The 23,400-nt window shown below is 33.6% G+C and overlaps 1 protein-coding gene across 1 annotated transcript; it reads right to left on the bottom strand.

Annotated features, from left to right (window-relative positions):
* Positions 1–492: 492 nt before the first annotated feature.
* On the bottom strand, positions 493–20,748 carry LOC130817487 (ubiquitin carboxyl-terminal hydrolase 19-like). The gene is made up of 11 exons (XM_057683219.1): positions 20,197–20,748; positions 14,485–14,647; positions 14,310–14,398; positions 13,713–13,798; positions 13,476–13,638; positions 13,066–13,189; positions 9,187–9,344; positions 6,381–6,465; positions 6,066–6,278; positions 5,701–5,762; positions 493–1,415 (listed from the first exon to the last, which is right to left on the bottom strand). The coding sequence occupies exons 1-11, from the start codon at positions 20,457–20,459 to the stop codon at positions 983–985; spliced, it is 1,839 nt and encodes a 612-aa protein (XP_057539202.1). The 5' UTR covers positions 20,460–20,748; the 3' UTR covers positions 493–982.
* Between the last annotated feature and the right edge of the window lie 2,652 nt (positions 20,749–23,400).

The following is a 23,400-nucleotide window of genomic DNA, read 5'->3' as shown; positions in this document are numbered from 1 at the left end:
AATGTCGGTTCAATAAATCTAAAAAAAATATGCATTTTCGGGTCGGATAACTTTCGGTTTCGGGTCAGGTCGGGTCACATTTGAACAGCTCTACTTGTCGGTCAAATTTAAATTTTTTATTTCAATTGCTCCATCTAAGGTGGACTTTAAGTCAGAATTGATCACTTTGATGTTCGAATTGATACCTTTAAGGTTAAAATTATTTTTTTTAGTTTGGACCAACCCATTAGTACTTGCCTCATAATTAGACGGTCTTTTGTTAGTTTTTGCGATAATTAAATTATTAAAACTACTTTATCATTAGACAAACTAATACAATCAATTAATTTTTCTAATTGATCACATTAAGAACGTAACAAATAAATTTAAAATTATAAATGATCACTTTTTACCTATAAAACATAATCAATCTAAAATAATTTTATAACTATACTTGATTACTTCTAAATTATAAGTAATTTTTTTAATATTGTAAAAATAATCACTTTAAAATTATAAGTAGTCACTCTAAAATTTTAATTGATCATTTTATGATTATAAATGATCACTTTAAAGTTATAAGTAATCAACATAAGACTATAAGTATATATTGAATTCCCCAAATAAAGACAATCTCACTGTGAAATCGTCTCATTTGAGAACCTACGAAAAGCATAAGTTTTGAAGGCCAAAGGTAGTAAAGGTAGTAACAAACACATTTAAAATTTTGGAATCGAAGATGCCTTGTAAATTTCAATTGAAATCCAAGATGTTGCCCAAAAATATCCACACAATAATTATTAACTATCCTCAGAAGGGTTGAAATGACCATTTTTGATCTAATCTTAAATATGCATCATATTGCTGCTCGAGGGTCTTCAACAGCAAGAGTCCCGAAATTAACGTAAAATTTCAAAGACAAAAGCTTTCTGCCAACGAAGGTAACTCCATCGATTCATGAAGTCTTTTCCAGTGACATTTCCCAGAAATTGTTGCTACGACTTTAATTAATTAGCAAGTCAGTGAGGACCCCATCGGGACAACTACTATTGACAGAAACTGGATCATTACTACACCGGTTCATTTCAGAAAAGGTGACGGCAGCAATACTTTCTTTTTCAAGTTCTCCAGTCGAACATGATGACTCGATCACAGTATCGACAGTTTCTACATCAAAGACTTCGTCATCAGCAAATCCTTTAGAGGAAGCATCACCAGATGCATTAATAATTAAAGATGGTGATCCAACGACGTCGGGTACTCCATTAGAAGAAACTTCAACTGAAACAGGTACAACTGACCCAGGAGCGATAGTTTGAGTATCTTCCGTAACACCAATTGATAAAGGCTCAGCCATTGTGGATGTTTTCTCCCCGTTTTGCTGTTGACTGGTAGATGGTTCAAATGACTTAAGACATTTTGGTCTAGCAGAATTCCTGTCTCATAACAAATATACTTTCAGCAACATAGCATAATCAACTGAAAACTACACAATCAGAGAACCTAACAAATTGAAACTACACGATTCACATAGTACAACAAGCCAATCTTGCCCTCTTCTAAATCAAATACTACCAAACATCTAGGACATTTCAAGCAACACAACTACAAAAGTTTTTGATTTTTTGTTGAGGACAGAGTCCAGTGAAAGATGTTTGAACACAATACATAATAAAGTAATGTTAACAATACATAACCAAAATTTCAATATTTCAAAGATGTGAGCTCCTAGTACCCCAATACATAGCCTATGATTATTCAAAAAATCTGCCGTCGCCAACTTCAGCTTAACACACAGGGAGCCGTGCTAGTTTTTGTTGTAAACTGTTACTTCATTTATTCAATAAACAATAAAATAAAGTTACAAGTTTGTAGAAGGAAACAAATACATATGACAATCAAGAACCATGCTTATGTACACCACCGAGAACTACGAGGAACCGATATTCAAACCCGAACAAAGTAACAAGAAGATTTTGTTTGAACTTGATATTAATTCTAGGCGAGATGCTCTTTCCTAAAACGTCATTTCCTCCCTACTACGGTGCTTGGGAATAAACCGGAAATATGTTATGAGATACAAAGAATTACACTAAATTCCTAACACACGTTGTAACATCCGTTTTTTTTTTAAATAATAATAATAATAATAAATAAATAAATTTCAGAAATTTTAAAAATAAAAAAAAATAAATAAAATATATAACTCCCCATTAACAAATAACTTCCCATTTCTCCCTCTAAATCTTATAACTAACCTCACTTACCTATTATAAATCAAACCAATTACCCTTAATTCATTCACATTATTACTCACACTTCCTTTTTCTCCTACAAACTACTTCCTCCATCTCCCATTTGCTTAAAATTCAGTAAAGAAAACGCAAGATTTCAATATTAAAGACAGCGAATTCGTAGACAGAGATTATTAGGAGCGTACGTTGTCTAGGATCGCGTGACAAGGTAATTCTCAATGTCCATCTAATTAGGACTATCCCGTTAGTGTTATTTGCTACGTGATAATTAATGTGTTTAAATAGGATGCATGATCTTATATTTTATATATTCTCAAATTATATTTACTATTATTTTTGTCAAACTTGAATTTATAATTACTATTTTGATAAAGTTTATATTATTATTTTGATAACGAAATTAGATACGGTTTTATTTGAAAGAGAAATACTTATAATATTATTATTTTGATGAAAGTTATATTATTATTTTAATAATGATTGCAAATGGATTGAATTTGAGAGGAAAATATTAGGATATTAATATTGCAATTGAATATTCTTGAGATGTATTTTTCTTGGGAAAACCTATGATCATAAAATAAAATGTATAATGTATGTTTGATTCATGTTTGTGTGCACGCGACTAACTATTAAAATATATTAAATCACGTAAAGTGCAACACGAGGGAAATAAAGCTCTTATATTTGTTGTGATCCAAGTATAAGGGTGATGAACAGGTTGTCCTGTTTGGTTAGTATAGCTGCCGACAGGTATTATTATTTCTGATACTTGATACGATGTTTAGTCTTCCTTCTATTTGTTGTGATCCAAGTAGAAGGGGTGTGCACACTAGGGTTCCCTGAGACTACTCTACTGGCCTTGAATTATTTGAGGTGACAACCTCTTGATGAAATAGGTATAAGGGTAAAGCCTCAGCCTACTGGCGTTATCGTTCCCTCAAATTAAAAATTGATTATCTGTTTGTCATTATTAAATATCAAATTAATAAATTGGTTTATGTGATATTATATATATTTTTTTCTCAAATTGTTTTTCTTTTAAACTTAGCTATATGTATATATTTTTTTTTAAAATTATTTTCAACTCAAATTATGTTTTACTTTCTTAACTATTTTCATACTTAATCGTTTTACGGGATGGAGTTAGAATTACTCGATTTCCTGATTTTGGGAGTTTTTCTCTTTTTTTTCTTGCATTTTTATGTTGCAGGTTATTGGTTGCGTGGGAATCGTGGAGTGAGGGTCACCTAGAAACATAGCTTTTATTGGAGTCGTATTTCAGTTTAAATTTTACCTTAAGTTGTTTAAATTATTTATGGACACAGATTACGTTTCAGTCTTTTCTTATGTTGTAAGACCCTTTGTTGGATTTAAAGTTATTAAGTTATTTCTTAGTCGTTAAGCCTTACATTTATTTTATTAGAAATAGATGTGGCGGTAACACTCCCATGAGTAGGTTTTGGCTCATGTTTTTCATAAAGGGTGTTTTCAAAAGTTCGACCTATTTTGAGGGTGTTACACACGTAATCTAGAACGATGCGAGGAAAACTAAGATGGAAGAAGATATGGAAAATTACAATCGAGGATTGCAAGTTCTCTATGTAAAGTGTTCGAGAAGAAAAGAAATCAGAAATTGCATGTCATGTGTCAAATAACCACACAAGCATTCTATATTTATAGAATAGCTTACACCTTTTCACGAAGCAACATGTTACTCCATGAAACACAAGATTGGTTTACGAACTAATGTCGTCTTTGGACCAATCCATCCCAATATATCTGGTTAATAAAACCACATTTAACCGTTGGTAGTTACATTAAAACTAACAAAACGGATAAACTAACTTTGCAAAGAAGAATCTGCAAAACAGAAGAAAACTCGCGGGCCGCAAGTAGGGTCGCGACCCGCGACCTGCTGTTCCACAAAACAGTAGCTTTCCTTCCTTTCTCGCGAGCCGCGAGTTGTTTCACGATCCGTGAACACTACTTTTGCTAAAAACATAAACTTTGCAACCTTGGGATACTCTCAAATTAATTTATTTAAATTAACTTATTTAATTTAATTTCCGATAACCATTATATGCTCTAAATGACAACAGTTTTCTGTCAGCAAAACAAGTATTACTCCAAAGACATTTATCTAACTGGGACACAAAGTTAGGGTGTTTTTCTCTGGCCCTGAATGGCATTTGGGTTCGGCTAAAGGCCTTCAAGCATGTGAGCACCAGGCTAAAGCAATACATACCTATTTCACAACACCACATAAACATGGCAAAGGCTCTCCTTTAAGCTAGGAAATTAAAACCAAACAGCCCAAATACTAGAAACCTCAGCACTCAACAGTTCAAGTCCACATAGTAAGTCCACAAATAAAAGTCATAAAAGTCCACTTGACAGAATGCGAACTATTTTTCAAAATAAAACTACTCTACTTACACCAGTCATAATTAATATTCATCTGATCCGAAATCGACTCAAAACCAGTCAAGTTTTTAAAAATACTTTCAATGATAAGAAAAAAAAACTTAAACCCAGAACCCAGTCAAACTGGAACAATTCAACCGGGAGACCCTTGAATGACCTAACTGAAAAAGATCAAACTCGAACCCATTCCAACCTACCGCTTTGATTGATCTAGCTGCAATAAATACTTCTATGTCATCAATGAACGGGTTCAACCACCAGCCTACCCAGCCATATGACACCAATCAATCTGCAAACATCCTCCATTCCCTTTTCTCTCTCACTCTCTCCCAATAACCTCCCCAACACCATTGCTTCACCAGCACACAGCTCAACATCTGACCACTCAAACCTTACAGCCCTAAGTTTCTCAGTCCTTGCAATATCAGCCATACCTTTGGCCAATATTTCTTATAATTCCCTTTTACAGCCAATCTTGTATCAGTCATATTATCCAAGATTTCCCTTCCAAAAGATCTAACTCTTATATACCCCTTACAGAGCCACTCCCCCACCCCTATTCACCCTTTCACACTCAATTCTCGGCAAATGCATGTGAGGGAAATACTCTTCTCCTACAATCCAATATCCACTATCATAACCCATCTTATATTTATTACAAAGCTCATATTTATCCACCCAAAATACAAATTAAGTACTAGGATTAAAGCAAACAGTCAATCGGATAAAGGATTTCAGTACATTGAAGGCTGTGAAATGACTGTTCTTGTGCAGAAGAGGGTCCACAGTTCAAAAGAACTGATAAAATCCAGCTTGAGAAATACTTGATCATAATCGAAACCATCAACTTTCACACCAAGGGTAAAAATTAGCAAAAGTTAATACAAGTATTCCTTTACTAGGCTCGTAGAAATGCAGAATGTATTCCTAAATCAGAACCCAGATAATCATATACTTCTTTCAAAACAAGCCAGAGAAAATATCAGAAATTCCTTCTCATTTACTTGTCATTTTCATATAGATGGATAGAAGATATTACCTTCTATATAAAAGCATATAAGCTCCCTGTGAAAGCACTTCCTCCAGTTCAACCCCTGTCACCTAAAAATCGGAGTCATCATTAGTTAATTTGAAAGAGAAATAAATTAAAAGAATGATAGAGGAATGGAAACATGCAATTGAGACCAAAATTTAAAATGAGAAACATTACAAAAATGGTATATTCATAAATGCTAAGTGCGAAAATTAAAGTTTCAGATTGTAAGACTTTCAGTGTCAGTAACTGGGATTTACGAAAGAACAAAGCAACATTCCTCTAGAAACACCATAATATGCAGCAAGACAAATGAAAGAGAAACATGAAATTCACTCCAATCATTAAAATAAAGGGTCTCGCAGCTCTACCTTGCAGTCATCGATTCTATACCAGCCTCCCTGAAAACCTCTTGTGTAACAGATATAGTGGCCAAAGAAAGATGCATTCAGCATGTCCACGTGGACAATAACAGCATACAACTTGTATTTATCAGTGCCATCTCTCTCCTCACTCATATATGGGCTAAGATCCAGATTCTCAGGGAAAGAAATTTTCTTATTAATTTTCCCAAATCTTCCACTCTGCAATCCAAACAGCAGTGGTTAGCTCAAAGAGGCAGATTCCTACTAAGACCATTCAAGTTCAGCAGAAAAAGGAGAACGAGAAGGAAAAGGAAAACATACCTGGAATCTTTTCAAAGCAATAGTAAGTACATTTGGAGCTTGGTGGATGGTAAGATGCTTCCACGCCCTGACATAATCTTTACATCTGCAAACAGCAGCAAATAATCCATTGTTAACAAACCACAGTAGCTCGTGTACTTGTTAACTAATTTGTGTAAAACGAAACCAAGATGAGAATCCGTCCAACTAACATCTTCAAATTCTTAATTTAAACTCTAGAAAACACTATACAAATAAAGAGATACTAAAGGCTGTAGTTATCGATGTCTAGCTGATCAAAATATATATAATTAAATCAACACACATCTCTACTACAACTTCGCAAGCATACCCTACTACATAATTGCCTAAAGAATCATCAAGGATAACCCATTACTTCGGAGATATTGAAGAAAAACTTGCATGCAAAATATGTTCCAGTGGAGTACAAGATGCCGCACTACATCAAATGGAGCCAGTTAGGGACCGAAGTTTATATTGGAGCATGTGAGGGAATTTGAGCAGCTGGCAGTTGAATGTAAAGTCCAAGAGGATGAATTGAGAATGGCTAAACACGTTGCAGGGTTCAACGATGATCTACAGAACATAATCAAGGTACATGCAGGCCTTGACTACAAAGATAAGATATGGCATTGTCATCTTATGGCAGTGTTACTGTAAATACTATTGATGCAGGTGTGGTTCCAAAGAAATAACACAAGTACTCATGATGATGATGAAGCACATGATTAGATTCATCAAGAAATTCCGGTATTAGTGACATGAAGAAACTTCCATGCAATTACACATGATGGAGGAAGTAATAGGATTATTGATGAAGTGAGACTAATTGTGTGACCAAGAGCTTGGTGCTTACTAGTTACTATCCCTACAAGCTAAAGTGTATAGACAAACATAGCTGTAGAACTAATAAGAAGACTACGCATGATCCGTTACTAATGGGCACCATTTTGGATCGCAGGGTGAAGGGTTTGGTTCCATTACTAACACTCAAAAATGTTCCTTACCCAAAAACTCTTAGTGTGACTTGTGACTGATCAAAAGAAGTTGACCACCTAATGAAAGATGAAGGAAGGTGGGTAAGTGCTAACAAGCAAAAGCGATATGTTCATCATCTTAAGCCATGTGACGTTTCTTAGGTTATCTTTCTAGAATTGTTGGTAAATGTGGTACATATGCATACAAGATAAGGATAAGCCATATGTTCATCATCTTAAGCCATGAGACCTTTCTTAGGTTATCTTTCTAGGATTGTTGGTAAATGCGGTACATATGCATACAGATAAGGATAAGCGGACCTCAAGGAATTAATTCCTTAATGGGACTTTCAACGTTGGTGAACCATCTCTATACCTCGAAGTTGATAAAAAGCAAGCAATTTATTTTTACGAAAACGAAATTCAGAGTCCTCACGCGTCTGAATGTTGTTATTTCATGCGTATGTGCATACATAGTTGTGTATGTTGTAAGTCATTTAGTAGTTATTGTCTTGTGTAATAGTTAGGTTAAAAGTCTTTATTAGTAGATACATGCATAGGAGGCAAAGCAACAAACCTTGTGTATATATTATATGAGAATGTCGCAAATATGTTGCAGTTTTGGAGAAATGATACATAAAAGTATTCTATGTAGTTGCTTTGTGTGTTGTTCATCTCATGAGAGAGCAAGAGAGTGCAAAACGAAATCCCAAACACAATTCGATCCTTAATTGACGAAGAGTGTGTACGTTCTACAATTATTAATTGGGTTATCCTTATTTCTTAAGCCTATAACTGAAAGATTCGTTTGTCCATTATAGTGCACTAACTATTAACATCAGACATAGTTTCCCCTTCCCATTTAGCATTTCCTTTAGACTGGGAAAGGAGTGAAAAGTAGACTTGAGCAGATTGCTAGCCAGATTCTACAAAATTACTTTTTAGATAAAGCTTCGGCGGCCATTAACACAATTGATGCACTGCATGAACTTCGAATAAACTCCTATAACATAAGAAAATTTTCAAGGTTTTTCAATATAATTATGAAGAGAACTTTGTAACAAAGCGCAGCACAAGAGCGCCATGAGGTTGGATGCCTCCAAATAGCCTAGTGCCCTAGACAAAGGGCATCTAAGAGGCAATTGAAGTGGAACAAGAAGCACTCCATCATAAGGGACAACATATTCAATGTTTGATCTTTTAATGTTATTTTGGTGCATTACTCATTCTTGGTGGAGACAAAAATCTATAGTTGTTTGATTTTTTAGGCCTATAGTAAAATGGTTCATTAAATCATGTGCACTTCTTATTCATATTAAGTTGAAATTTAAAAATAAGTCGTTACCAAGGTTCAATCAGAAAAAACATCTTTCTTATTAGAAATTTAAGGTTACATATATTCAACTCCCATTTGGAATAAGGCTTTAGCAATGTAGTTGTAATTGGCTTCGCACCTTCTTCAATGTCTCTGTTCACCTCGCACATTTTTGCTAACAATGGGAAACATCACTTATCTGAGAGGTCAAATGGCCAACTCTAAAGACGTTTAAATTTTGTTGTTGTTCTACAAGCTCCACTATTAGCCTACAGTGTCAAAACCTTAATTGGGGTTGACTATATGAAACAAAACAAATTAAATTGAGAGATCATTGGTGACAAAGTAAACAAAAATTGTAGTTGCTACTTTATTGGCCACTCATTGTTAGGTTGTTAGCCATGTTGAGCAAAACATATGTCTAGTATTTTGAATAGGAAATAAATCCTACCTCTACAGACAGTGTAGACAAGAAGAGATGTTCCAGAAAAAAATGGATGAAAGAAGCTCATACCCATCACATCTATACATGTTGTCACCATCTAGCCACTCTTTTGCAGTAAATTGGTTAAGGCACTCTTGCAATGATGTAGCATCTCCTTGAATTTCAACAGTTAGATCCATCATATTTTCATATTGATTTGAAACTTTATTGCATTTTGTACATACAACCTAATAGAAGATAAGACATTATAAGAAAAGAAAGTCATAATCTTATCAAGGAACTCCAAGCAGAAGGGTTTCCCATCTTAAAAGAGATTCAAAATGAAACCATGTAGGAGATACCTCCGTACAAAATAATCAACCAATTGAAGTATTGCAACCAAACCAACATTTCATGACAACATAACTCGCAAATATAGAGGAAAATAAAAGGTAAAAAAATAGGAAAATTTGATTTGGTTGGATAATTTGCTCCTTCCGCACCAATAGGTGAACTTTGCAAATCGCATTACGTCGATTGAACTTTGGTGGCCATTTTGTTCATTGGGTAGCAGCTTACTGTGTAAAGGTAATTTTAAAAATTTTATTTTATTTAAAAAATGTAACGGTTTGGTTGAAAATTCCACCACTTCCAGCCCCCGAACCCTACCCGAAAACCAAAACCTCCAAGTTCCTCAAGGAGTATAGGCTGAAAAAGTAACGATTTCTCAGAGACAGTTTCGTGGAATAGGGAAATTTAACATAGGTCTCACCTTATTTTAAAACCTCTTTAATTTCTTTTTTTTTCTCCTTCATAGATCAATTTTTTATGACTTTGAAAAAGACAAAATGACGAATGAAAAAAAATGTTTAATAATAAACAAGTTATCGAGAGAATCAATGAAATTGCATCATTATCAGATTATCGTACATCAGTGAAGCATTGTAGTAAAAGCTTATCAGGTTCACTTCCATTGAAGCTTTACACTCTAATATTCAAAGAATTGAAAGAGAGTAAAAAAACAAAAGCCGTTAAATTCAATCTCATCGATTCTCTCCATCTTTTTCATAACTCACTTAATCAAGCTCTTGATTCAAATCTAATTAGTTTTACAAGCAATGAAGCTATCTAGCTTGTATCTCTTTATAAATTTTATTTTATTAGGATTTTAGTTTACTTGTTTGAATTTTTGTTAAGAATGGATATTATTGTATGGCTTAGAATTGATTTAGTATTTAAGTTGATTAGTTTGTTTTGAATTTACTCAAGTAGACATTACATGGAATTCCCTTCTCTTTCTTCCTCCCTCCCATGTCCCAGACCCCCAATACGTCCCCAGAACACCACTTGCAACCCCTCACCACTTCCCGAAAACCATCACCTCCAAGTTCCTCAAGGAGAGTGTTTAGGCTGAAAACATAACGGTTTCCCATAGGCAGATTTGTGGAATGGGGAAATTTACAAGACATAGGTCTAGCCTTATTTTTAAATCCTTTTTTATTTCTTTTTTTACTTCTTCATCAATCAATTTATTCATGACCTTGCAAAAGACAATGGAGGATGAAGAAGAATATGTTTATGAATGAACAAGTTAATCAAGAGGACAATGAAATTGCATCATTTTCAGACAATCGTACACAGGTGAAGCACTATAGTAAAAGTTTATATAGTTTACTTTCATTAACGCTTTTAACTCCAATATTCGAGGAGTTTAAAAAGAGTAAAAAGCTGTTAAATCATGATCTCATTGATTCTCTCTATCTTTTTAACGTTTCACTTAATCAAGCTCTTGATTCACTACTAATATCTTTTACTAGCAATAAAAATTATCTAGTTAGCATCTCTTTTTTTAAATTTAATTTTTAATTATTAGTTGCATTTGCTTGTAAATTTTCCTAGAATCTTAGTTTACTTGTTTGAATTTTTATTAAGAATGGATAATATTGTATGGTTTGAAATTGATTTCTATTTAAATTGATTAGTTTGTTTTAAAATGGACTAATTTTTGGTAGTTTTGAGGTTTTGGTATATGTAATCAAGGTAACTTTGTATAGTTCAAGGTTTATTGTGATGATAAGCAGATTTAGGAAAAAGGATAAAAGTGATTAGAACTCCATTTTAATTGAAAGAGTTATTGTGAAGAGTAAATGCGGAGGGGAAAACTTTTTTTCATACTAAATTTAATTAGTGAGGATGGAGTAGGAAGGTAGGAGATGAAGTTCAAATATATATATATATATAAAAAATAGCTCTATCTGTTGTTTAGATAATAGGTAAAACTACCCAATGAAAATAAACAATTCCCAAAAGTTCACACAATAAATGTAATTCAGTGTAGGAATGTGCAAAGTTGAGCCTAACCAAAACAATTTTTCCAAAAAAAAAAGTTGGAAATCATAATGAGCTATTGAATCAAGCACTCTGCCTAATATAAATGCTAGTAATCAAGTCTATTGTCTAACAACAACAACAATGCTAAAGCCTTAATCCCAAAAGTCGAACTCCGCTACATAAACCAATTTATCAGTTTAAATAGACGTCCACATGGATTCTTTTTCTCCCTTCATTATGATTTTCTACCTTCTGAATTTGTAAGTCTAAATTCTTCATATTATTTTCCACTCCGGTTCTCAAGCTCCAAGTCATCTCTAATCTTCATCGCCCTCTTTTTAAGTCTCTTGAGCTTCAACTTTCCATCTTCTTTATGGGTTCATCAATACTACGACTTTGCACATGTCCAAACATCTTAAAGATTCTCTTTTATCTAACCTCAATATTAGTAATAACTAAACCATTTATTATATCTTCGCTTCGAATTTTATCCCTCAAGGTATGCCTACTTATCGATCAAAATATTCGCATCTCCGCCACTCCCATCATTTTATTAAGATCCTTTCTAAAAGCTCAACATATTGATCCATAAAGCAGCGTCAGTCTAATGTTCGTTCGATAAAACTTGCTCTTTAACTTTAAGGGCACACCTCGATCACATAATATTCCAGTAGTTGCTCTGATTTAAGTGTAATTAGGAGAACACTTAGATTAATTTTTGTTTGTATGAAAGAAAGATAGAATAGAAGGATAAGAGCCAAATCACAAGACAAACTCAATGATTTGGGATTTAGGTTAGAGATAAGACAAACTCAATCTCCTCTAGAATTAACACTCAAGACAAACTCAAAGTGATGATTGGAATTACCATTTATTTGGACAAAGACAAGAAGAAAAGCAATGTATAAACCCAAGGTATAACAATAACTAATCAACCTTTTAATTTTTTAATTTCATAAGGCTCCTTTATATAGAGCTAAGTACAAACTTCTAGAATACTAACTCATACAAAGAATTTTCAAATTTGATGAACATTAAAAGCTAGAAAATGAAGCACTAAAAGTCTAGCACATGAAGCACCAATAGTCTAGTACATGAAGCACCAAAAGTCTCTTATTAAATATACTAAATATGTTGATTTTAAAGACAAATAATGCCACCATTCATGGACTCTTTGTTTCTACCTTCTTTTATTGTATAAACTTTGATAAAATAAGACTTAAAAATGTTGAAACAACCAAGAGTAACATTCGGACCAACTACATAAACCCAGCATAATTCAAGTTAAGCATGTGACAAATTTCAGCTTATAAAAAATTATTTAACCTGAGTGTCTCAAGAACCAAACCAATGGGTTCATGAACACTAATACTTGATCTTGGGTCACGCTCTCCATTTTTTCCATCCAAACTTAATTATCTAGGTCACATCTTATTGGATATCACCACTACTCTCAAATATAGGCCCAAGGTTTTTAAAGCATCCACTTGAAGCGATTTCATTCTCCTATAACTTTATGGTGCCTCTCATTATCTCATTTGTCTAAACAATTAAATTATGATGAATAAATCCACTTCTAATAAAAAAACAGGAGGCAAACCTATCTCAAAATACTTTACAAGTGGTTGGAATACTAACCTGAGATCGAAGCTGACCACCAAATATATGTTGTATAAGGGTAGTCTCTTGAGATTTGGGATCAATTATTTTCTCTCCACCATGTTCATCAAGGCAGACAGACTGCATTGTATCAATGGCAAATCTACAAACCCACAAAAATCATCAATTATCTATAAAGATCCATCGTGTGAGAGTCAACTGAGTTATTGAACTCTTCACTCAAAATCAGAGGACTAGCCACAAGGACAAAAGAATTGGAGACTCCAAACTCCATAGTCAGAAGGATTGCAAAAAATAGTAAGGGAATCTACAAAAAAAACAAGATCTGAAACCCTAAACAATTACCAAAAAATTGAAAAACACAACTTTGTTGAAGCTCAAGAAACAAAACATTTAAGGGTATATTTTACAGAGTGGATAATGATTACCTCATGAACTCATGAGCATCCTCTTGGCTTCCATGGCCCATGTTGCCACCAATGCTAGGTAGCCGTGATAGTATATTCATTGGTGAAAAGGGCTGTTGACTCCTACTAGCTCTTGTCACGTGAATTTCAAGTTCACAAAGAAAGCACCATTCATTCCTCCTGCCTGAAGAAATAAAGCATATAAGGATAATTATATCATACATAACAGATGTACAATTTGTAAACGTCATTGCTTACAATCTTTCCGATGGCCTCTCTCCAACAGATACTCTAGAAGTGGTCGGGTGTGAACAAGACACTGTAAAACCACATTAGCAAAACAACTGCACAACAGAGACAAATATTTTAAGCCTAGACACAAAGAATTTAATGGAAAAAGATCATACAACTTATGCTTGGTACAAGCTTATGAAAAAAGACTTGTTTTGGCCTATTAACTTCCTAGTAGATTCCTAGGGAATTCATGGTTCCTTTTCATATTGGCTAACAACTAACTGCTAATTTATCCTTTACATCAATAATATCTTTCTCTACAACAATTTTCTTAATTTTAGCCATCATCTACAAGAGCATTACTCGTATTGATGTTTTATGCATCACATATAATTGCCCTTCTTAAGGTTCGACTTCAAAAGCAAGTCTTAGGAACGGAATCAAAGATGAAGAAGGTTCACTACCTTGATTGGGGAGTACGGGTGGAAAGTGAAGCATTGGTAGGAAAACAAAGGTAAAAAAGATTTTGATAATCTTTGAATTCATGTAAAAATCAGGACTCTTAGAGATACTCATTCTCAAAAGCAGGCAAGAAGATACAAAATACTAAACAGAACAAACCTGTTTCCACAATTTAGAAGTCCACATGGCGGGAAGATCGATTTGTCCCAATTGTAAAGTTTGACAAATTCATCATACGAGAAGAGCACCTGAAAAAATAGAACTTGAGAAGAGCAACATTAAAGCAACTACGAACATACACCATGAAACACTTTCAACAAAAATGCCAACTTACCTTGTTCACAATATTTTGTGTCTTTTCATGTCCACTTGAAGGGATTAAGGCTACAGCCGTATTGCGCTTCCCACCTACATGTTGCATCGCCTTTAATCTATTGGACGATGAACACTTCATTTTGTGCTCTGATCGCCAATGCTCTGATTGGCATTTTGTGGAGCTTCAAAGGAAGCAAATTAAAAATGAAATCAAGAACAAAAAATCCAATGTTTAAAGGAACAAGAGCTCCAACAGAATTGTAGATACAATTAGGGATGGAAACGGGTTAGATCTGGACTGGGTCCAAGTGGACACAGATCCAAATTCGTTTTAAAACGAGGATCCATATTTGGATCCGAATACGCGGGTCTAAATTTTCAGTACCCAAATCCGGATCCATGGATCCCACAGATCCAGTATGGGATCTGGGTCCAAGGTTATTTTTGCGTATTTGATTGAATATTACTTCGTATTGCGATAGCGATAAATTTTAGACTTTAATTAATGATCATAATATATGAAATTATTAATTAAAATTTAAAATACATCCAACAATATTTTACAAACTATAAATACCTTTAAAGTTTGTTCATGAATAAAAGTTTCTTTATAAGATAATGTAACATTTAAAAAATCACGCTATTTTAATTAACAAAATAAAATTAGTTGATCACTAATAATTAACAAAGTAAATTAGTAAATTACTATTAAACAAATCATGTAGATACTGCATGGAATTTTAATTTGTATGAAATTTCGTATCATACAGTAGCTTTAGCAATATGTCCTTATGTGTGTGTTAGGCCATAAAAGTAAAAGGCTTGAGATGGAATTTCATAATTTACAGTATGCTCAACAAATTACTAGATTTACTACTTTTAACGAAATAACATCAATATAACGTTTAGCGTTCACTTATTTAAATAAATTTTTCATTGGCTTTTAACATTTAATTGATATTTTTGAAAATAAAACGGGTCTATCGGATCCACGGGTCCGGATCCGGATATTTGTTTGAGACTCGGATTCGAACACATCACTGTTATATGGATCCGAATCCAAACCGGATCCGACCGGTCCAAAAACATAAGACTCAGATCCGCGAAAACGGATCCTAGTCCACGGATCCGGGCCGAATCCAAGATCCATTGCCATCTCTAGATACAATCAATGATAAACTAATGCACAGATAAGAGAACATGAGTTCACATCAGATACAAATAGATATAATTATGGCACTGCATTAGCATTCCACCCAATCAAAAATTAAAATAGAAAGATAGAACATGAAAGAATAAAGGTAATGTTTAAGAAGAGTCGACCATTAAGTGAAAAGCACACAAAAAGATGATTTAGCCTCAAACACTTGGAACTCAAGCATCCTCAAAGTGGAAAAATAGACGACGGATTATTTCACCCATCATATGTGATATTTAGATAATGGGGTTGTTTGGAAAATGGTTGTTGGTTGTTGGCTGTTGGCTGATTTGGCTTATCTGTAGGTTTTTACACAAACCGGATAAGCTATCTATTTAAGGTTTGGTAGAATTAGGTATTCATTGTTGATTGTTAATTAGAGAAAAATTGAGATAACAAGCCAAAAACCTTGGTGGATTAGGTATTCGCTGTTGGTTGTTAAGTAGAGAAAAAATGAGACAACATGCCAAAAACAACTAAAAAGCTAACTAAACTAGCTTTTTCATCTTGGCTTAAGAGCCCATTTACCAAAGACCTTTTTGGCTTTTTAACCAACTAACAAGTAAACCAAAAAAAAACAAATAAAAAACCATTTACCAAACACCCCCAATATCGTCAACACTAACTTGATAATAAATATTGACTATTACCCACATGTCAATTCTAATGATCATCATTTACTATATCTCTTTGTATGCTTAAATGATTCTTCTTGCTTCATCAAAATTAAAAAATAGGCTTTCGTAGCAAGCATTACTCCCATATATAGTATAAATTAGTGTGTATTGCATACTATGACTATGAGCGAAAAAATGCATTCGCTTTCCCATTTTTAAGCTACAAGAATTCAAAACCAAAACAATCAGCAAGACTTGACTACCTCCACACATTAATTTCCAACTCAAGGAACTACGATATCCCAAAAAGAGAACCTAACTAAGATGTCCACAACTTTTATCATAGTGTGACATAATTCAAAAGAAAACCAACTCATAATGTATTTAGAAGCCATGCAATCAACTTCAAACTACCTTTTCAAAGCCTTAGGCCCCCAAGATATGTTAGAATTAGCAAGGTTAAAGTCACATCTGCAAAACGATCACGTTTATATTTCTTTAAACGAAATATTTATGCATATACCAAGAATATCCTTTATCATGTGTGACCAACTTCAAATGACCTGAAGAATAATCCATCAAAATAAAATAAACGGCTTCACCTTATCTTGCAAATCAAGAAAATTAGGAAAAGAGATGAAACTAAGAACTTTTCCAAGTTACTACGCACATCTTGATCAAACTTCCACTTTATTCTTCATTAAAAAAAGTCCCTTGTTATCTTACATAATGCTCGTTAAGTAACCGGTTTGAGAGTTGTCAGGACGTTAAATCTCGTTATATAAAGTTTCATAAGTTTTCATGGTCGCATTGACCGTTACATAACGCGTAAAGCTCGTTATTTCACATTACGATATTTGTCTTTCCGTTAATTATTACTGACTACTTAGATTATAATTTATAGTTGCTCATAATTTTAGTCATTGAACAAACAATTAACTAATAAGTTAATAAACTTACTAATAAAGCTATTATGTTAATAATTATCCACTATCATTTAAAGCACTTATAATAGCTATGGGCATATTATTGCTTTAAAATAGTAGTTCAACAACAAAAATGCAATGGGTTCAAAACACCCCTTATGTGATTTTATTTTCTCAAAAATTCGCATCGCATCAGTCGCAACTCACATTCTGACTCCGTTATAGTTGTATTTTGTGACAACGGTTTTTTTCCATGAGGCTCCCTCAATGTAAGCTAAGTCATGTGACATTTTGCTTTCCACTTGCGCCTATTGAAAAACGTACATCAGTGATTGAACTCACATATCCATACAATTTTCCTTCACTACCACAATGATATTAATCCCCACTTATCTCACTCAAACATCATTGCACAATTGTATGTATCTACAATGGAATCACCCAATACTTCACAAAAGAATTCCAGCTACAGTTTACAACAACTAAACTCTAATCCAATGTTTTTGTTCAAGTACAATAATGTCATTCCAAGAGATTGGGGACAACTAAATTAGCCTATAAATTAGTATGGTCATCCATATGGAATCTCTTTCTCTATTTGAGTATCTATCATCTCGAACTCTAAATCTATACTTTTCATATCATTTATCAATCATGCCCTTCATGGTCTTCCTCACCCACATTTTAAATCTCTCAAGTTTAAACTTTCTATTTAGCTGTTCTCCAATATTCCATCGTAGCACATACCCAAAACATCTTGTATAATTCTTTTTCATATTCCTCTAGTAAAAAGTACCATAGAATAATATAAATAATAGTAATCAAGAAAAGAAAATACTAATGCAATAATTTAATTGAGTGATTTAACCATCTGCATTAAAACAAGTAAAATATTTTTCTATTCAATTGTTTTTCTATGTTTGATTTTTCTATTATCAATGAAGTCAGAGACTTATAGTTCTATAGTTTTGAATCATTATGGAGTACACTAAAATGGCTCAATAAAAACATGTGCGCTTTTTATAAGTATGTCTTGATCGATTCAAGGATTAGTCGAAAACAACCAATTTTTAAGATTGCATACATCCAACCCTCAAACCAGCCAGCTGAACCAGCCCATCCATGATTAAACCAAAGGTTAACTTATTTAATATTTGGGAATTGTTCCTTTTAATCTTTAAGTTTATTTTTAAGCATTTTGAAATCCACACAATGAACATCCTAAGTTTACAATAATTCATCTAGTTGATTTTAATTGTTATTTGGTGTTTTCATCTTTAAATTTTAATTGGGTTTTAGTAATCTTTTAGATAGATATTTTATTTTAAAGCCTTGTAACAAACGTAAGGAGTGAATTGGTTTGTAATAAGTGTTTGAGAATTCTCATTATAGTTGTAATAGTTCAAGTACTTGTACTTACTAAATATGAAATTGGGTTGTTAGCTATGAAGCACAAATGAAGCTACAACAAAGTCCAAGCAACAGAATTAATTCTAATTAGCATCACTTATTAAAGAGAACCTCCATATGAAACATGGCATACAATTCAACTAAGGGAGTTATACAGCCTATAGCACGTGCATGGAAGTTAAAGAAGTTGAGGCAAGGAAGTTATAACCAAATGCCACTAGTAGATTAAATGGAGAGTTATAGATTTCTCTCCCTCTCAAAGTGTTGTTATTTTCCCTCCTCTTTGTATGATATTATAACCTTTACATGGAAGCCAGAAGAGATTACAAAAGAGTGTGAAGGAAGTTACCTAAACCATCCCCTTAGATGTGGGCTACTTGAAAAAAGAAGTTGTTGATTTTCCCTCCAAAAAGAAAGTTACAAAACCAAGTGATGTTTTCATAAAGCACACATATGAAAGGAGTTAACAATCCAAGTCATGAATCCATAGTCATCAATCCCGAATGTACATGGGAGTAGGATTGAGATTTTGATTTCTTTGTGAACTTGTATATAAATAGGTAATCATGTATTTCATTTGAAGTTGGTGGATTATGAATTAGAAAATCAGAACTTTGTTTCTAACTTTATATAAATACAACTTTCTATTATTCTGGTGAATTTTTATCAACAAATACATATATATTCACCTAACATTTATATTTGTTTTCCTTACATTCAACACACCCTTAATCTATTTGTTCATAAAACCTAATCACTTTTCTACTACTTCCTTGTTGTGGTGCTGTTGTATTCATAACGTTCATTAACATTCGTTTCTCATAATCATTTTATACTTGTTCTAAGTTGTGGTGTTTTTATATCAACAGAGCAATTGCTTTTATCTCCATTATCTTCTAACTCTTTCCATTTACCTTACAAACATTCTGTCCTAAGTCACCAAACATCATTCCAACTTGTATCAAGCGACATTCCACCATGTTTCATCAAAAATTTTCCCCACACGCCCCGTAGACATTCCTAAGTTCAATCCTATCCTCTTTGAGTCACCCATCAACCAATTAGAGTCTTACTAGGTTGTGGGCAACCTCACTCTCGAGTTCACATACTACACCTACCTAAATGAGCATGGAATATTGTTGTTTTGCTTTTGTCATTCTCAAATCATAAACTTATATGTGATGTTAAATATTCTTGTGGCGCACAATTCTTTCCTTATAGAAGAAATTCCCAACATGCCAAACATAACAAGAACCCAATAAAACCAGCTCATTATCGAAGTTGCATTCTTTCATAATAAATAGGACATCACTACAATTCACCCGGATAATTTTCTTGATATATTACACAATAACCTTACTACAATTCACCCAAAGAATTCATAAAAGCATTCAACCTATACCCAATTCACCCAAATATATGATAATTTCCCGAAAAAAAAATAATAAATACATAACAGCATTACAAAAATACAACCAATCTGCTATGTAATAGAAAATAATACAGATAAAAAAAAAAAAAAAAAAAAAACCAAGTACATTCAATTAAATTCAAAGGAACGAAGAAAAATATATGCATACCAATACTTGACAGCTTTACAACCAGCACAATGTTTGGATGCAGGTTTATGGCATGAAGCACAGCCTTCAACATCAGAAGAAGCAGCCATTGAAGAATTAAAATTGGAATCTACGACAAAATATTTGGACGCAGTAGAACGAAGCAAATGTATAAACCCTAATCCAACAATGAAGGCGGTGATCAGAAACTGGAGCACCCAATTCCAGTTCAAATATGGATTCGAATCCAAAGACAGTGTCGAGGTGATAAAGAAGACATGCATCTATTATATAATTCTCACTTCTACAAGTTCGTTCATTGATTTTTTATTTAGGAAATTCAATTTTTCAAAATTATTGAAATTTAGGAAAAGTAATTATTTTTGTTTAATTAGGGTTTCCTTATTGAAGCGATTCCGTGTACCCAAAATCTTGCTTTTCTCTGGGTTTATTCTGTGTGTAGATGGGTTGTTGCCCAAAACAGAAGAAAAGTCTCTGCTTTTATGGAAGCAAAACTACTCGTTTTGAAAGAATTAGTCTTCATTTTAATAGCTCCGTTACATAGTACCAAGTATCAGGTAAACGATCAATTCATAACAAAATATTATTATTATCGAATATCTTATATAGAGTGTTTTCCCATAATATTGCCCAAAAACAAACTAATTCTCACTTTGCATTAATTGGGAAAATATTTTCCATTATACCGTCCACGTAGGATAGGTTTGGGAATTTTTTTTTTTTTTTTAACATAACCGCTAGTTGAAATGGCGATTTTGTTTAGGAATCTTAAGTAAACCGCTATATGAAATGGCGGTTTACATGAATTTCAATTTAAAAAAAAAAATTAATATAGCAAATCGCCACTTTAAGTGGCGGTTTTGTAGCTGTACAAAACGGTTGCTTTTGTTTTTATTTGGTCACTTCATCTCACTTATTCTTCCTTCCTCCTTGCTGCTGATTCTGCTTTAAAAAAAATTTCTTCAATCCTCATTTACTCCATATTCACAATTCCTCTCATTCAACTAAATTAATCAGCTACCAGAGTGATGTTTAAGCGAATTTTTTGGGCTTTCAGACCATCCATTAAGGGTTTTCCCCACTGTCGTCCCCTTATTTCTATAGATGGTACACATTTGTACGGAAAGTACAGAGGCAACTTATGATTGCTATGGCGATAGATGCAAATTCTCAGTTGTTCCCACTTGCCTTTGTCGTTGTGGAGGGAGAGAGCAACGACACATGGAGTTGATTCTTGGATTGTATAAGGCACTATGTCACCAAGAGGGACAGCTTATGTGTTATATCTGATCGTCACAAGGGAATTTTGCATGCAATGAATAGAGTTGGAAAAGGTTGGGAAGAGTCATTTGCATTCCATCGGTTTTGTAAACGCCATCTAGCTTCGAACGTGCATAAGAAGTTTAAAAAACATAGCAGTCAAAAACTTATTTGGAAAAGCTTCTGAACAGACAAAGATTCGGAAATATAATTTCTACATGAATCGCCTTAAAGAGTTTAATGAGAACGCGTATAAATACGTAGTGGATGGTTCTATTCCTGAGCGCCAATGGACTTTGATTCATGACGGTGGACATCGATATGGAGTGAGAACTACAAACATGTCTGAAGCGTTCAATGGCGTAATGAAGGGGGTCAGGTCACTCCCATTCACTTCATTGGTTAGGATGACATTCTTCCGGGTTAACGAATACTTTGCCACAAGGAGGGATTTAGGGAGAAACAGATTAGACAATGGACATGTGTATGCCAAGAAACCAACTGATACGATTGATAAGAATGCTGAAAAAGTACGCTTTCATGATGTTAGGATATATGACACAGTGCGTGGGATATTTGAGGTCACCACTGGTTGTGGCAACTGGATAGCAGGAAAAGGTGAAAAATCATACATGGTTGACCTCACAGCAACATCATGCTCCTGTCAGAAACCAACCATCTTCAAGTTACCTTGCTCACATGTTCTTGCAGTATGTTGAGCTCGTAACATATCGTATGATGCTTTTGTGGACACTTCGTTTCGCACTACAAAATATGTATCGACATATAAGAAGACTTTCATGCCTGTTCCAGACATGTTCACCTGCGATCCTTGTAACGGACCTACAGTTGTTCCAGATCCCTCAACGAAGCGTGGAAAGGGTCGTCCGCGATCAACTCGTATACGGAACGAAATGGATGCACCATTGATGCGTCCTCGTAACACGTGTAGCTTTTGTGGATTTAGTGGTCATAATAAGAAAACATGCCTTCGAAGGTCAACAAAGTATGTTTTTTTTTTATATATTTTGTAATATCATGTTGATTCACCTAATATTTATATGGTTTTTATAACACTTATGTATGTAACAGTGATCATGGCGATGCCGAGCCTAGTTGATCCATCAGTGCTTACGCTTCAGACAACACACGGGAGCATAGCTGCGTGGGAGGGCTCCACTGCCCAATTGGTTACTCATCCACCGGTGCGCAAAACAAAAGGGGTCGGGGGTTGTAGTGTAACAAACTTTGTATATTCTTATATGATTTGAACTTCTTGTATGACTTTCCATGATTGTAATATATCTTCGCATTATTTTCATAATTAATTTTTTCAAATCAAGCTGGTTCGTAATTGATTATTATAGAATAGATGGTATTGAACTAGTTTAATGCAGGTTGCGTTCACTATTTAAGGGAAATGAAACAAAATATATATATATATATATATATATATATATATATATATATATATATATATATATATATATATATATATATATATATATATATATATATATATATATATATATATATATATATATATATATATATATATATATATATATAAAACCAACACCAAACCGCCACATGAGATGGCAATTTGCCTTGAGCAAACCGCCACTTCATGTGGCAGTTTACTGCTTAAGGCAAACCGCCATCTCAAGTGGTGGTTTGGTCTAAAAAAAATAAAAAAAAAATTTCCACGTGGACGGTAATATGGGAAATACTTTCCCACATAATGCAAAGTGGGAATTAATTTTTTTTAAGCAATATTATGGGAAAAGATTCTCTTATATACGACCGTTTTAATATTAGGATGTTGTATATGAAACATTTCAATATAATCACTTAACGTTTAAAAACGCTCACATATAGCTAAAAACTTATTATATATAGCTTAAAACTGAACAAATATAGTTTAAAATCATTTATAGCTTAAAA

The sequence above is a fragment of the Amaranthus tricolor genome, chromosome 7 (genome assembly GCF_026212465.1).
Source record: "Amaranthus tricolor cultivar Red isolate AtriRed21 chromosome 7, ASM2621246v1, whole genome shotgun sequence".
Taxonomy (NCBI): domain Eukaryota; kingdom Viridiplantae; phylum Streptophyta; class Magnoliopsida; order Caryophyllales; family Amaranthaceae; genus Amaranthus; species Amaranthus tricolor.
The sequence above is the reverse complement of the archived record's forward strand: the minus strand, read 5'-3'. Positions and strand labels throughout refer to the sequence as shown.

What these genes read in the sequence shown, in the direction of transcription:
- LOC130817487 (XM_057683219.1), bottom strand. Translation starts at nt 20,459, where the DNA reads ATGCATGTCTTCTTTATCACCTCGACACTGTCTTTGGATTCGAATCCA. An exon ending in CACAAAATATTGTGAACAAG is followed by an intron (nt 14,399 to 14,484) that starts GTAAGTTGGCAT and finishes CTATTTTTTCAG; the next exon opens with GTGCTCTTCTCGTATGATGA. An exon ending in CTTCTAAATTGTGGAAACAG is followed by an intron (nt 13,799 to 14,309) that starts GTTTGTTCTGTT and finishes TCTGTTGTGCAG; the next exon opens with TTGTTTTGCTAATGTGGTTT.